Source organism: Colossoma macropomum, unplaced genomic scaffold (assembly GCF_904425465.1).
Source record: "Colossoma macropomum unplaced genomic scaffold, Colossoma_macropomum, whole genome shotgun sequence".
NCBI lineage: Eukaryota > Metazoa > Chordata > Actinopteri > Characiformes > Serrasalmidae > Colossoma > Colossoma macropomum.
In genome coordinates this window covers 6,437,526-6,451,528 of record NW_023494785.1, presented here as the reverse complement: position 1 = coordinate 6,451,528, position 14,003 = coordinate 6,437,526, and the positions used below count along the sequence as shown (strand labels likewise).

Here is a 14,003-nt window from a genome sequence, read left to right as displayed (position 1 = left end):
CTCTGAACTGCGACGTCATTAAGGAGTCAAATTATGACTATTGCTACAGCAAGTTAACACTACTGCATGCTGAACTGACATCATAAGATCTCATAAATCTCACCAAAATACCCCTCATAAACCAATATGCGTTCTCAACTGTGGTAGTTTAGAGTCTTTGGCAGTTTTAGGCTGCAGTTTAAGTAGCTGGTGTTGGTATATAATAGTGTTGAAGTTTACTAGAAGACTAACATTTGTGCAACGTCACTGACAAGCACAGAAGTGGTAGCTTGCTTATGAATAATGCTATCCACATGCTATATGTCGACTGCTAAAAGACTCTGGAATTCAGAGGATCCAGTAACATCTTGGAGAAACGTGTGTAGTGTTTAGTTTGGAACCAGTGGTTTTTGACAAACACATTTTACTCAGAGAAAATCTGCTTTGACGTTCCTGAGTTCCTGGAAAATCTTTCTTAGACATGGGCAAGACGGTGACTGTGGAGCAAAGCACAACTTAAGTCTATATAAGATTGTCTGAATGTGCTGCTTAGTCATCATCAATTGACAAGAGTATTTTGGGGGAAGTGGTCACAGGAGCTGCTTTCCAGGAATAAAAACTCTTCCAAGCTTTTTTTTTTAGCATGCATAAGAGAAATGCACCTCAAAACTGCCCAAGAGGCTTCTGTTACTTTCAGTCTGAGGAGCCTCTCAGTTAATATTGGTGGCACTTCTCCAGTAACCTGCCTCAGCACGGCTGGTTATGCGGTAACACCGCAGCTCAAACCAAAGAAAATAAACATGCTCTCGTTTCTTGCCAGAAATGTGTTAACTTAATAAACATTGCTCTGTGCTGTAAACTTAGGCTGGTACGGTTTGGTAAAAGTGCACTTTTACAGCCTATGAATCAGTAAAAACATGACCAGAGCTTTTACAAACGTCAGGGTCGCTGCTAGGTTGAGAGTGGTCCACCACCCAAAAATATCCAGACAAGAGTGGCTCTGTGGTCAAATAATGACCACTGATAAAGGTCTAGAGGATGACTAACGCAAACTGTACATCAGCAGATGAGCTACAAGAGAGGGGTTTCTAATAAAGTGGCCAGTAAGTGTATATTCAACTAAATTAACAGAGATATTCTGAAAGTTCTGCAGAAGCTTCCCGATGCTGTTCTCACCACACGTTACCCAATAAGAAAAACGCAAGACATAGCCAAACAACCTCACAGACATGTTTTGACAGTCTCCAGGCAAATGATAAATTGTTTTGAATTACAAATGGCCACTTAATCTCCAGCAGCCGAGAAGAACAGTGATGGTGCATTTGAATAGAGAGCAAAGCAGAACAAGCAACCACAGGATAGATTTGTCTGCTCAGAGCCATTAAGACCTCACATACTACTTGTGTGATTGCGAAGATGATGCTACTTCTGACGATGATGATGATGATGTCTTTTGTTCTCCGGCTCACAATAATGAGCCAATTTCTGTAATGGCTCAGGCGCATGTCAGCCTCTGAATCAAAAGGAAACAGAGGGAAAGAAACCTCACGTAAACCGTTTCACAGAGCTTTTAGTCCTCCTAGCAGAGGGAAATACTCAGCATCTTACTGCTGCACGCTCATCTCCCAACAGGTGAGATGAAGTGTGATCTTACGGCATCACAAACAAACAGCAATTAGTTAAGAGAAGGAAAAATTATTTTATCAGTTTCCTTCAGTTACGCTAGCTTCATATGCTATCAGAATGACTGTATGTATGTGTTCCTGACTTAAAAGTTGCTTATAAACGTATCTATAAGTCATCATTACATATGGGAACTGTAGAAACAGCTTATGTCTTAATTCCAGTTTGTTACTGATAATTGTCCCATCATGGCAGAGAAAATCGTTTCGGTGATGGATGGTAATAGGGATGCAAATTTGAAAACTGAGCATCATTAGTCAGCAATTAATCGTTAACTTAAGGGCCTAAAATCAAGGAGGCGATCTATCAAAATATCACTTATAAAATTAACAGTTCGGGATCTGAAATCTCATTTCTCAAATCTGAGCCGTGTTTGAAGGTATTGTAAAATATTTGGGTGACACTTTATTTTGAGTGGTCATTTTTAGATGAAACAAACTCTCAATGGACTAACATGTCAAAAACATATGAGGGTTAGGATTAGGTTTTGGGTTGAGGTTAAGTTTAGGATTAGGATTAAGGCCAGGGTGAGGGTTAGGTTTTGGGTTGAGGTTAAGGTTAGGATTAGGATTAAGGCCAGGGTGAGGGTTAGGTTTTGGGTTGAGGTTAAGGTTAGGATTAGGATTAGGGCCAGGGTGAGGGTTAGGTTTTGGGTTGAGGTTAAGGTTAGGATTAGGATTAGGGCCAGGGTGAGGGTTGGGTGTTGGGTAAGGTTGGTAAGGTTATGTTTTGCGTAATGGAAGTAACATATTAACAACACATCTACTTAATGTAAGTAATGTATCAACAGAACATCTACAAGATATTTACTTCAGTGTGTTCAGGTGCTTCACTACTGATACTTCACTGATATGTTGTTGATGTGTTACTGATAATCTATTAAGAGTTTATTACTCATCTACAAAGGACCACTCCAAATAAAGTGTTACCAATGTTTGATATACATACACTTATGAGCGAGTCAACTGGATTCTGTATTAATGCAGGGAGATATTAAAAAGGGTTCCTGTATGGACCATCGTGCTGATAGACAGGGCCAGGAAATCATTGTGCTATTGGAAGCACATGGCCAAAAACCAAACTGAGGGGCTGACGACTAAAATACTGTCATGATTACAAGACCAAAGACTAAAAATCTGACAAAATGACTAGAACATATAATGATGGGCTGAAAATATAACTAAAAGTTCAAACTGAAAAATATCCCTGCAGATTTCTTTGAAAAGAGTGGACACACTAAATCCTGGAAAATATGAATTTTATACTTAGTTGTTGAGGTCAGTGTAATTTCCAGTGAAGTACGTTTTCTGCTTTTTTCCTGACACTGAAAAAAGAATAACATGTACTTTATGGCCGTTTGACTGGAAATGAAATAAATGAAGGGTTTTCTCAGACTTCTGCAGATATGTATATTGATTTTTATGCACCAATGAAAATAGTCATAATTCATGTTAATAATTTAGGCTTTTCAACAAATGACAGTAAAAATATTATATTTATGTTCTGTAATCAGGGCTCCATCATAAAGACGCTCAGTGTTCTTGGCTTTTATAACGATCTACAGACAGCTTGGCTGTGGCCAGGAATCCCATGTGACTGCGGTTTACTGTTGCACCAAACGCAGTCAGAGAGAAAGGTAACCTGAAGCAGTTTGTACATAACCTAATCCTTGAACAATACTCTGTGTTTTTTCCCTTTAAAAAGGATTCCTTTCACAATCAGTGTTGGCGGTGTTGCTGTAGTTTGAGTTTTCGAGCTGGGAACAGCACAAAAGAGCACGACGCGCTAGCATTCTTCGTTCACAGAGTCCACAAGAGCAGAATATTCCTGTGGATTTCACATCACAGCTGCAGAAGGGCTTAAAACAGACAGAGCAGGAAACTCTACATTCAGTATAGCTGTAAAAGTCAGTGGAGATTTAGAGAATATTACAGTGTGTGAACACTCACTGCTGATTGGACAAAATACACTCCGACTGCGTTTACGTTTTTTTTTTTACTACCATTTTCTAACGGTGCCATTAATGTGACAGTCTGCAAACATATGGAGACACGCATATATGCATACCACCCACACTTCACTTACTCACTACTCCATATAGAGAGAAACAGACAGCTCAACTACTATAAACACTCACAAGACCTACGGACTACATATTCTCGACATAAAGGGAGAAAGTCCAGGGTTATTAATTAAACTTTTTTATTAGTTTTTATTTTTATTTAATCTTTTATTCTGATTTTAATTTAGTATGTTATTAAATGTGCATTAACACTTTAGTTTACACTGTAAAAATTGACTCATTCATTAACAGTAATGTAGCATCAGCAGAGTCGCTGGGTAGTCACTGTAATTAAGATTTACAGCACTCATATAATAAGAACATATCATGATGGGCTGCTGAAAGTTCTATACTCTTAAATATAACTAAAAGTTGTATATACCACTGAGCTTTGGTTCAGTGTTCCTAAGTAGCACTAGAAAGTCATCGCCGTTCACTACGTCCTTCCATCTAATTTTTGACTGACATTTTACTGTTTTTTAAATGCAGCGCAAAACTGTATTTTTGCAAGACTATATATTGACAGCAGTTATTTTTCTGAACAATATATATGCACATATATTAGGAAATGAACGTTAAACATCAGTTTTAAAATTCCTATTAATTGCTATTGCTATTAATCATCCAAATTAGACTGTTATTTCCCTCCAATGAGTTCTGCCACTTTAGCAGTGCTAAATTAGCATGACAGCAGACTAAGCTCAGCTTGGTTTTATGATTTGCTCAAAGGTAGCGACATTTCCTGAGTACTGTTTTAACACAGAGGGAATCTATATAGTATTTAGCTTTATATTTTTTGCAGTAGACACTATAGGTTTATAGGTTCTGCAGTGGACATTATAGGTTTGATTCAGTTTGTGTTTTTTTATTAGTTAACAAATACATTTATCACTTTTTTAATGTTTTTGGAACTATAATAAGTTTCATTAACTATAATAACCCTGGAACAGACAAAGAGAAAAAGAGAATATAGATAAATATACACAGCAATGAATGCAATATATAACACATACACGCACACAAATAGCTAAAAGCTCTCCTGCGGCCTTTCCCTTTTCCGCTACATTAGCTCAGTGCCGAACCCCAGGGCCATGCTTAATAATCATCAGAGATAACACTGCCAATTAAAATATTCATGAAGAAAGTGCCAGAGCAGCCTCCTCCATTCTGCCTGCCTGCCTGCCTGCCTTTTTTTGGTCAGTAATGTGGTGTTGTGCCAGTCTTCTGAAAGATGACTCAGTGAGGGGGCTTTATCTGCTCAGCGTAGCGTGAGCACCTCCGCACGGAGGAAGCATTAGCCCTGCGTGAGGTCTGCACATGCTCAGACACACATACACATATATATTTATATATATATATGAAATCTTCAAACTAACCACGTATTCATACCACCAAGTCTCAGACACCCACACATCTCACTGTAGACCCCCATATATGCTGTCAGTTGCCTCCAAACCACATTATAACCCTTACATACATAATTCAATGCTTACAGTTCCATCTTTACTGTCTCACTGCGCCATATATAGTACCAGTCAAAAGTTTGGATTCTATTTTCCACAAAATAACAGTGGCGTAATTATGCATATAGAATTATGCAAGGACCAAAACTGACTTTGATTTTAGATTCGTCGATCTTTATTCTTGGTTTTGATGCTGCTTCATATTCCCTCAAACATTCTCTCAATTAGCTTGGTGAGGATCCACCTGAGATGCTTTTCCAACAGGACTGAAGAGGCTGTACATATGCACATATCCAGGTATCCACAGTTTATATTTGTCTTAGAGACAAATTCTAGTGTTTAAGCAGAAGCCAGTAGGGGTCTAACAATAAACTTGGTCCACGATTTGATTTGATTCTCTAAACGTTCACGATTCTCACAATATTCTGAACTAAATTTGAATGATGAACAATAATGACTGCATCCATGTTGTTGCACATCGTACTAATAAACAAGCTGAAGTGGCTTGTTTGCAAATTTTAATGTTTAAACAAAGCATTTGCTTTAGCCGCCATATTAAAAGAATGTCAGTTTCTCCACAATGCACTGTCACATTTTTGCATTGAGATTTCACAATATCACAATGTGTTGTGACACTTCTAGAAGCCACTTTAGCAAAAGGTCTTCAAAAGGTCTATATAGAGGAAATTTCAAAATAAGCAAGGATGTTAATGTTTCAAAATACACTGTTTATTCATTTGTCCATTTATGGCAACAAAGCTGATGTTAATTTGTAATGGGTGCAAAGTTGCAACTATGAATACATGTACATGACCACTCATTCAGACTACAGCAGTTTAACCCCGCCCATTCCCAGAGAAGTAATGCAGAGTGTTGTGACTGCAGACAGTCGGTAGCAGATTTCTGAAGTGGAAAATGTAGGGAAAATGATTGAACATTGTGCTGTTCATGGCTGTCAGGAAGCAGATGGATCATTACAAACCTTGCAAAGGATCCACACACCCTCATTCCACATGCCTGAGGATGTCAGTTTGTTCTGTACAACTCAGCCCACGCTGCTTTTGGAATAAGGCATGATACAAGGCAGCCAACCAGAACAGAGCTGATTTGCATAAATCAGACTTAAAGTTCTGTTTTAATTCTATGGGATAAAAACAAATACGGCTGTTTTTGATACATAAAACCACACAAATGTTAAAGGGCCCATATTTTACATTTATCTTGTATTTTATTTTTGCTTGTTATCATTTTATGACCCATTAAATATCTCTGCAGCTTTCTTGATCAATGTGCAGTTCGCAGCAGTCACTACCGAACAGTGAGAACAGCAAAAATTAGGAGTATAAAGTGCAGCGTTTAGGACATAATCACTGCTTGAAAAAGCAAATTTGCTTTTCCCATTAAACATAGCCATGTAAGGCCACTGCTTTACGGTTTCATGTCCGTGCCTAAGAGTGTAAACTAATTTAAAAAGTTGAAAATGAAATGACTATTAGCATAAGTCATTTGTGTAGGCTTTAAACAGAATCCTCTGACTAAAGTGTTTCTCTCACAGGGTCAGGTTTCTCCTGACAGATCGATTACAAACATCGGCACACAACCATTCAAGCATCCCAACAGTAAGGACATCACATGTTTATTTGTTCCCACATTTCTATCATGTTAGGATGTCGTTAGCATTTAACACATTTATGCTTCGCTGAAAGTTCTGTTCAAGTCATTGAAAGCATCACGGGGCCCAAGAATAAGGCAGATAACTCAGCGTGAATGGGTGGAGCTAAACTGCTGTAGGCAGAATAGGTGGAGATATGAAAATAACATCACAAAAACAACAATTTAAAAAGGCTCTTTTTAAAGTTTGTCTTCCCCATATAGAGACTAAATCAGGGGTATTAAACTTAACCACTTAAAGAGCCATGTTAAAAACCTCTACGGCCAAAGAACATCTGTGCTTTTATTTGATTGTTAAATGACATTTTGCTATAACCAGAGCTGGTCATTGCCAGAGCTGGTCAAATGCCAAAACACCATCAAAATAAAGGGAGTTGTAGTAAACCTTGAAAATATTACATAATGAATACTTGAAATATTCAAAAATAAAATAAATAAATGAGTAGGTTTCAGTACACAACATAATGCACATTACAATAGGCTACATAACATTATGCACATTATGCCGCACTGCATGCTGGGGATTGTAGTGCAGTGTGTTGTCAAATGGGCTAATATTAATAGAAAATGAGTAATTTTGCAGACCAGATAGGATTATGCCTCAGGCCTGATCTGGCCCCAGGGCCTTGTGTTTGACACATGGGGACTAAATGGACTGAGAAGTGAACATTATGTTTTGATACTCTAATAATGTTTGCATGTGACATCAAACTTTTATTTTAAAATAAGTGAGGAAAATTCAGCTTTTCATGCTACGGACCCTTTAAATGAAGCGAATTTCAGGATAAAGGATAAAATAAAATAATAATAAAAAAATAAAATTCAGGTCATTTTAGATCATGAAAAACATATATTCAAGTAAGGTGTAACCACACTCTTCTCTGGTACTGTGCACTCTCAGAAATAAAGGTAAGAAACTGTCACTGGGGTGGTACCTCTGTTGTCGCTGGGGTGGCACTTTCAGGGGTACCTTTAGTCAAGGAATATAATTGTACCAGAATCCATTGAAATTATATTTTCTAAGCTGTACTGACTCCACACACTCCGTCTCGTCTCCAGGCTTTTATTTTACTGTTCTGTTTTAAAACATTCGGTTATGAAAAGTACAAATACGAACTTTTCACCTGGAAAAACTTATTTAAGGTTCACAATCAGACCCTAAAACCACTGCTGTACCTTTGAGGGAACATTTACATTGTTCGTACCTTGATGAACAAAAACTGTACCTGCACAGAACCTTTATTTCTAACAGTGTAAGTTACTCTCATGTGTTCCTGCATTCCACCATGCTTGACATAGCTCAATATATGTCCCCCAGCTTGCAGAACCTCCCCCACACCCTGTGACCCCCCCACCACACAGACACAGCCCCTCATCACCCAACCCCCACACACCACAGACACGAGGCTCTGGCCCTCTTAAGCACTCGCTGAAGGCTCCCAGGACCCTACTGGCAGAACCGATGAAGCCAAAGCTCGTGCTGAAAAGCTTATCTCTAGAATCCGTGCGGATGGAGGGTGCGAGGGTGGATGAATTAAATTTTCTGTCATCACAAAAGAGCCGATCTATAATTACCACAGCTTCCAAAAGCATCCCAGTATCTCCACCGATGTCTTTGTTTACCCCCTAGTCTAATCTCTGCTTTATCTGAGATATATTTTCTTTGCCAGAATATAATCAACCAAAAGCACAGGCCTACTGGTTCAGCAACACTATAATTATTGATGCTATCATGAAGCTAGACAAGTCTAGCTAACTGAAAAGTAGAACCAACACATTACAGCCTTGTGAAATTTACTGAAGATAACAGAGGTGCTCTAACTTTCCTCACTGATTAGACGCTCTGAAGCTGTGTACACATCATACGTTCTGCCGGACGCGAACACGCTGCTGCTGGAGGGGAACAGATTAGAAAGTGTAGAAAGCAGTCATCAGAAACCTCTCAGCTGTTGGATAACACAAATGTAGACTCACTCCCTGCCAGTGATACTAAAACCGAGTTATAAGCAAACAACAGTATCATGAAATAATACTACCTTGGCTAGCACCACAAACCAGCCAGTATATCCTTCCAAGAATCTTAAAACTGAGAGTTCAGCTGCTACTCAAGGGCAATATGGGTCACTCTCTAATACCACATTAACACTGTGGCTTAATACAGCTGCATTAACTTCAATTACCCAGCAGCCACTGCTTACGTAAGTGTCACAAGCGGAATTATAGGAATTATGCAAATTTGTAAAGTACATATTGCGCAGATGCTGACTCGATTTTTAAAGTAAGTGCTAGTCAGAGCACAGGAAAGGACGTCAGAGCTCATTGCTTAAAGGGAAATTCCACCAATTTTGGAAAATGTCTGCATAATTCACTCAGTAAACAAAGTTTATTTACAGAGTCATTTCTTTTTAACTGTGGTGGTGATACACCCACAGTAAAAAACATCCTGTATGCACCTCTCTACCATGAATATATTGTAAAAAAATATATATATATATATTTTCCAATTCACAGTGCTACAGCATGAAATTTTGACACAACATAAAAGGCAACTGGATTTCTCGAATTATGTAAAAAATTGAAAAACAGCAAAAACAAAGGTAGAGGGTTTTAATCCTACAGCAATGATATGAAGGACAAAGTCAAACATATGAATTAATGCAACTGTTATTTGTAATAATGCTTAATATTAGCTAACCATTATCGTTGTAGTATCTCATGGTTTACAATATTCACAAATGCATTATTTTAGTTAGTCAACACTTTCCATCAGTGTTATTCCATAGTTTTGGTGTCTTCACTATTATTCTAAAACGCAGAAAAAAGAGAAGGGTCCGACTGCAGAGCCGCAGATTTACACCCGCAGTTTCACTCCAGCGGTTTCAGGCCAGTGGAGCTCATGCGCAGTAGGACAGCGCAATTGTGCCATGTAAACAAAGTCCTTATAGGAAAGTTGAGCGTTACGAGCGTCCTATTCTTATTTCAACCAGTAGCCGGTCCTCTCATTTATAATGTCTCTGATGTAAACAGTGACTTTTTGTGCTGGTTGTATGTGTCGCCATGCATAACCAGTTAAACCATAAGCCAAAAGACATTACAAAACCATCAGAAACTGATAGAAACACTTGTTTCTGTGGATTTTTTCAGCAGGGAAATGTTCACAAACTGAAGTTTGTTTTAGCCTAAAACTTAATATTATGCTCAGTTTAAGCTGCTTGAGGTAAAGTTTTATTCCTGCACATGTGATGTAAGTGTGCACATAAAGCCCCCGTATTAAGGCTAAGTTAACTGAGCTATATGTCTCCATAACCCATTAGTTTACCCAAGACACATAAGCTGTAGTTTGTGTAATATGTACTCTGTGAATCTCTATATGTGTTCAAACCAAAGGTTGTTTTAGCCTAAAGCTTAAAACGTAACGTTAGCCCAACGCAAATTTATTGGAAACCCACATAAAACGACTCAAATGCCGATTAGCCTAAAACTCGTTAATAAAACACAAAGTAAGTGTCGCTGAACGCCACTGGCTTGAACCTGCTAGAGTGAAACTGCTGGTGTAAAACTGTCCCTCTGCGGCTCTGCAGACAGATATTATTGGAAAAAAAAGGAAAACCCTTCATGAGGAGGCGTGACTGGTATCGAATGCTTGAATGCTCTATTAACTTACAAGCCGGGGCTTTTGTTTCACTCGCTGCCGAGCTCTCCTGAGACACACATTTTGGGACACAGCGTGTAGGGCAGAGTGTGATGGAAATCTACCAGTGAGGGTTTACTGACATCACAGGAGAGGCCTGATGTGAGCAAGTCAAGGGAGACAAAAAGCTTTTCTGCTGACTGTCACCAAAGCTGAGCACCGTCAACTTTTTTTTTCGCCTTATGACTCATCACTCCTTCACTCTTTCTCTCCACAGGGTCTCCTTTTCCTATCCTCTCCCTCCATATGTGCAGGCCCAGGCCCGCCCCTCCTGTTTAAAGAAAGAAGAAGAAGACTCCCTGCCCCACTATCGCACCCAGCCCGGGGAGCCAGCAGACTAATTATAGGCTTTATTTGCCTCTGTTCTGGGTCTGATAGGCCTGTTAAGGGGGAAAAGGGGAGCAACCATCTCCTCAAAGAGGGCCGAGAGCAGCCTGGTGCATCACGAGAGAGGAGATTACATTTAGAGTGGGTGAAGAATGCTTTGTAATAGTTGGGGGGGGGTGTAGCGAACGTGTGCCGCATAGCAAACGCAGGGGCAGAACAACATGAGAAAAAGAAGGGTGGGTGTGAGAGGGAGAGTGTGATTGGTTGCGTTATTATGAGGGGGAAAAGCATTTACAGAAGCTTTCCAAAGCTTTATGATGACAAGCGCCAAAATACGGAGCGCTGGCTGCGGCTCTTAAGAAGTGCCCCACTTACGGGCTGAATATAAAAGAAAAGGAAAAACCCACACGTTTTCTTTCATCTCGTAACCGTAAATGAAAAGAGACGCTCTGTTTTTCTCGAGAGCCTGAAGGAACGTGGTGACTCAGAGAGCTCGGGACAGTCGGAGTGCGCTTCTTCCTTTTCCACGGCCCTGTTTCCACACAATTATGAAACACTAAAAGCAAATCGGTAGTGAGTGAGAGCGGATCCCAATTTGCCCTGGCCTGCTGACAATGAGCAGAGACGTAGGCGTAATGGAAGAGGCCTCCTCCTCCGCACTCTCTGGAAATGCATTCCGGCCTTAATAAAAGGAAATAAGTAGCATGGAATTAGCATTGCAAACACTCAGAGGTAATGGCTTTGACCCACATGCAAATGCACCATTCTTCTGCCATTTCTCTTCGGCGGACACACACACACACACACACACACACACACACACACACACACACACACACTGCTGCCTCCCCTTAACGCACCATCTTAACTACTCACCAAAGTCAACCAGCTTAATCCCTCCTTGAGTGGTGAGCAGGATGTTGTTCCCTTTGACGTCGCGATGGATGGTCTTGTTCTCGTGTAAGTGCCTCAGACCCTGCAGAGAGCGCAGCAGGCTGGGTAAAACATCCTAAAAACATCTCGCTCAAATCTAAAAGCCTAGACACTTTCATTGTCATCGTCCACAAAGAACCCTACATCTGTGAGAGGCTCCATCCGACTGCTCAGGTATAAATCATAACAGTTAGAGCACACAGACTCAACAAAGACTAAGAAACCCAAATACTCTGATGCTGCCATTTGTAGAATGTAGAGAAAAAGAACTGATGAACCAAATGAAAGAGTATGAATGGGGGAGGACATTCTAGAACAGTGTGAACATGATGGAACATTCTGCAACAGTGTGAATAAGAGAGGACAGTGCCAGTGGGGAGAGAACATTCTGGAACAGTGTGAAGACGGGAGAAATATCATAGAATAGACTGAATGTGAGAGAAGATCCTACAACAGTGTGAATAAGGGGAACATTTTAGAACAGTGTGAATGGGGAGAACATTCTAGTATAGTATGAATAAGAAAAGAACATTCTAGAACAATGTGAGAAAAGAGAACATTAAAAATGTGTGAAAGAGAGGGGCCATTCTAGAACACTATAAATGGGGGGATATTATGGAAGTCTGGAGAGGCCATGTGTTGTTGCTATAATTTTCTGGATTGTTATCTTGAGATAACAAGTTAATTATCTTAACTTAAATTTGTTACTTTGTTATCTTGAGATCCCAGGATAATGAACTCTTTGATAATAACTTTGTTATCTTGAGATCACAAGATAGTTAACTTGTTATCTCAAGATAACAATCCAGAAAATTATAACTACCTCATGGCTAACACCTGTCTGGACTTCTGTAGAATATTCTAGAACAGTGTGAAACTAAAAGAACATTGTACAACAGTGTCAATGGGGAGAACTGTGCCAATGGTTGGAGAACATTCTAGAACTGTGTGAATGGGGGAGAACATCATTGAAGTGGGAATGTGAGAGATTCTAGAACGCTGAATAAGAGGAACAGTGTGTATAGAGAGAAAACATTCTAGAACAGTGTGAATCAATATAGAACAGTATGACTTGAAAGAACATCCTAAAAGCTCACTGCAGTCACACACAGGTACAGCACACCAACTCAAAGTAAAGGTTTATGGGTGTTTCTGGGTTGTTGTGCTCTGGATCTCCACGTTAATTCATTTTTGTCAATTTTTATTTTTCTACATGGGCTGAACTTTACATTATGTGAAACTGTCATGATGAATGGACCAATAGAAACACTCCAGAATCACTTGGAGTCAAATCTTTTTACATTAAATTACATTAAAAGTTAAGAACATGTTTGCCTTCTCCTGTAAAATGATTATTCTAGAGATACATATTTTATTTGGACATTTATTATTCAGTAACTAATATTTATGTGATGCAGCTATGAGAGCGAGGAATTGAAGTTTGGGCCCACATAAGGATTCAAAAGCTTTAAAAGTTAAAGCCCCAGTATTAAACTGCAGGCCGGTCGGTCTTCAGCACTTTGACCATGCTCCTGTGGTATTTAACTGTGGGTCAGCTGTAGGACAGTTGTGGCCCTGTTTCAGCAGTTTTTGACTGGAGCCTTTTAAAAGGTCTTAGTTAGAGAGATGAATTTGATAATAATAATAATAATGCCTAAAATCCTACCATGAGGGCCTCATGTAAGATGTATGCGATTATGGGTTCATCCATACGGTCTCCTCTCTTCAGCATGCCCTTCGCCAGATCTGTCACCGAGCCTCCGTTACACAGCTGGAAGAAAAAAGAAGAAAATAAATGGATTAAAGTTGCAGTGTGTAAGATTTAGTGGCATCTAGTGGTGAACTGAATACCCCTCCCTCACCCCTCCTCTCCAAGCATGTAGTAGGACCTAATCAAGATATCTATCATTGCCTGTCCCAATTTTGTTTTGCTTATTCATGTTTTCACTTCTTTGACAACGAAGATTCACCCTCACTTGCTTTTTCTTGTGCTGAATAGTAATTATGATTCTCCATTTGTCAAAATTTGGGCTCTCACAACGAAGAATGGTTAGCTGGCACCGACAGCAACCACTTATTCTTCTTTCTATGCCTTCCAACCAGTGCTACACTGCCACCAAATTCAAGCATAAAATAATAGTGGTCTCTAGAGCTAGTGTTTAGGTTTTCCACTCTGGGCTACTGTAGAAAATGG

The 14,003-nt window shown here is 39.5% G+C and overlaps 1 protein-coding gene across 1 annotated transcript in view; it reads right to left on the bottom strand.

Annotated features, from left to right (window-relative positions):
* myo3a (myosin IIIA) overlaps positions 1-14,003 on the bottom strand; it is a 181,939-nt gene that overhangs the window by 79,054 nt on the left and 88,882 nt on the right. The window contains exons 6-7 of the mRNA XM_036581866.1: positions 13,476-13,580; positions 11,753-11,852 (exon numbers count right to left, since the gene is read on the bottom strand). Of these exons, the coding sequence (XP_036437759.1) occupies positions 11,753-11,852; positions 13,476-13,580 (205 nt within the window). The remainder of the gene's footprint in view (positions 1-11,752; positions 11,853-13,475; positions 13,581-14,003) is intronic.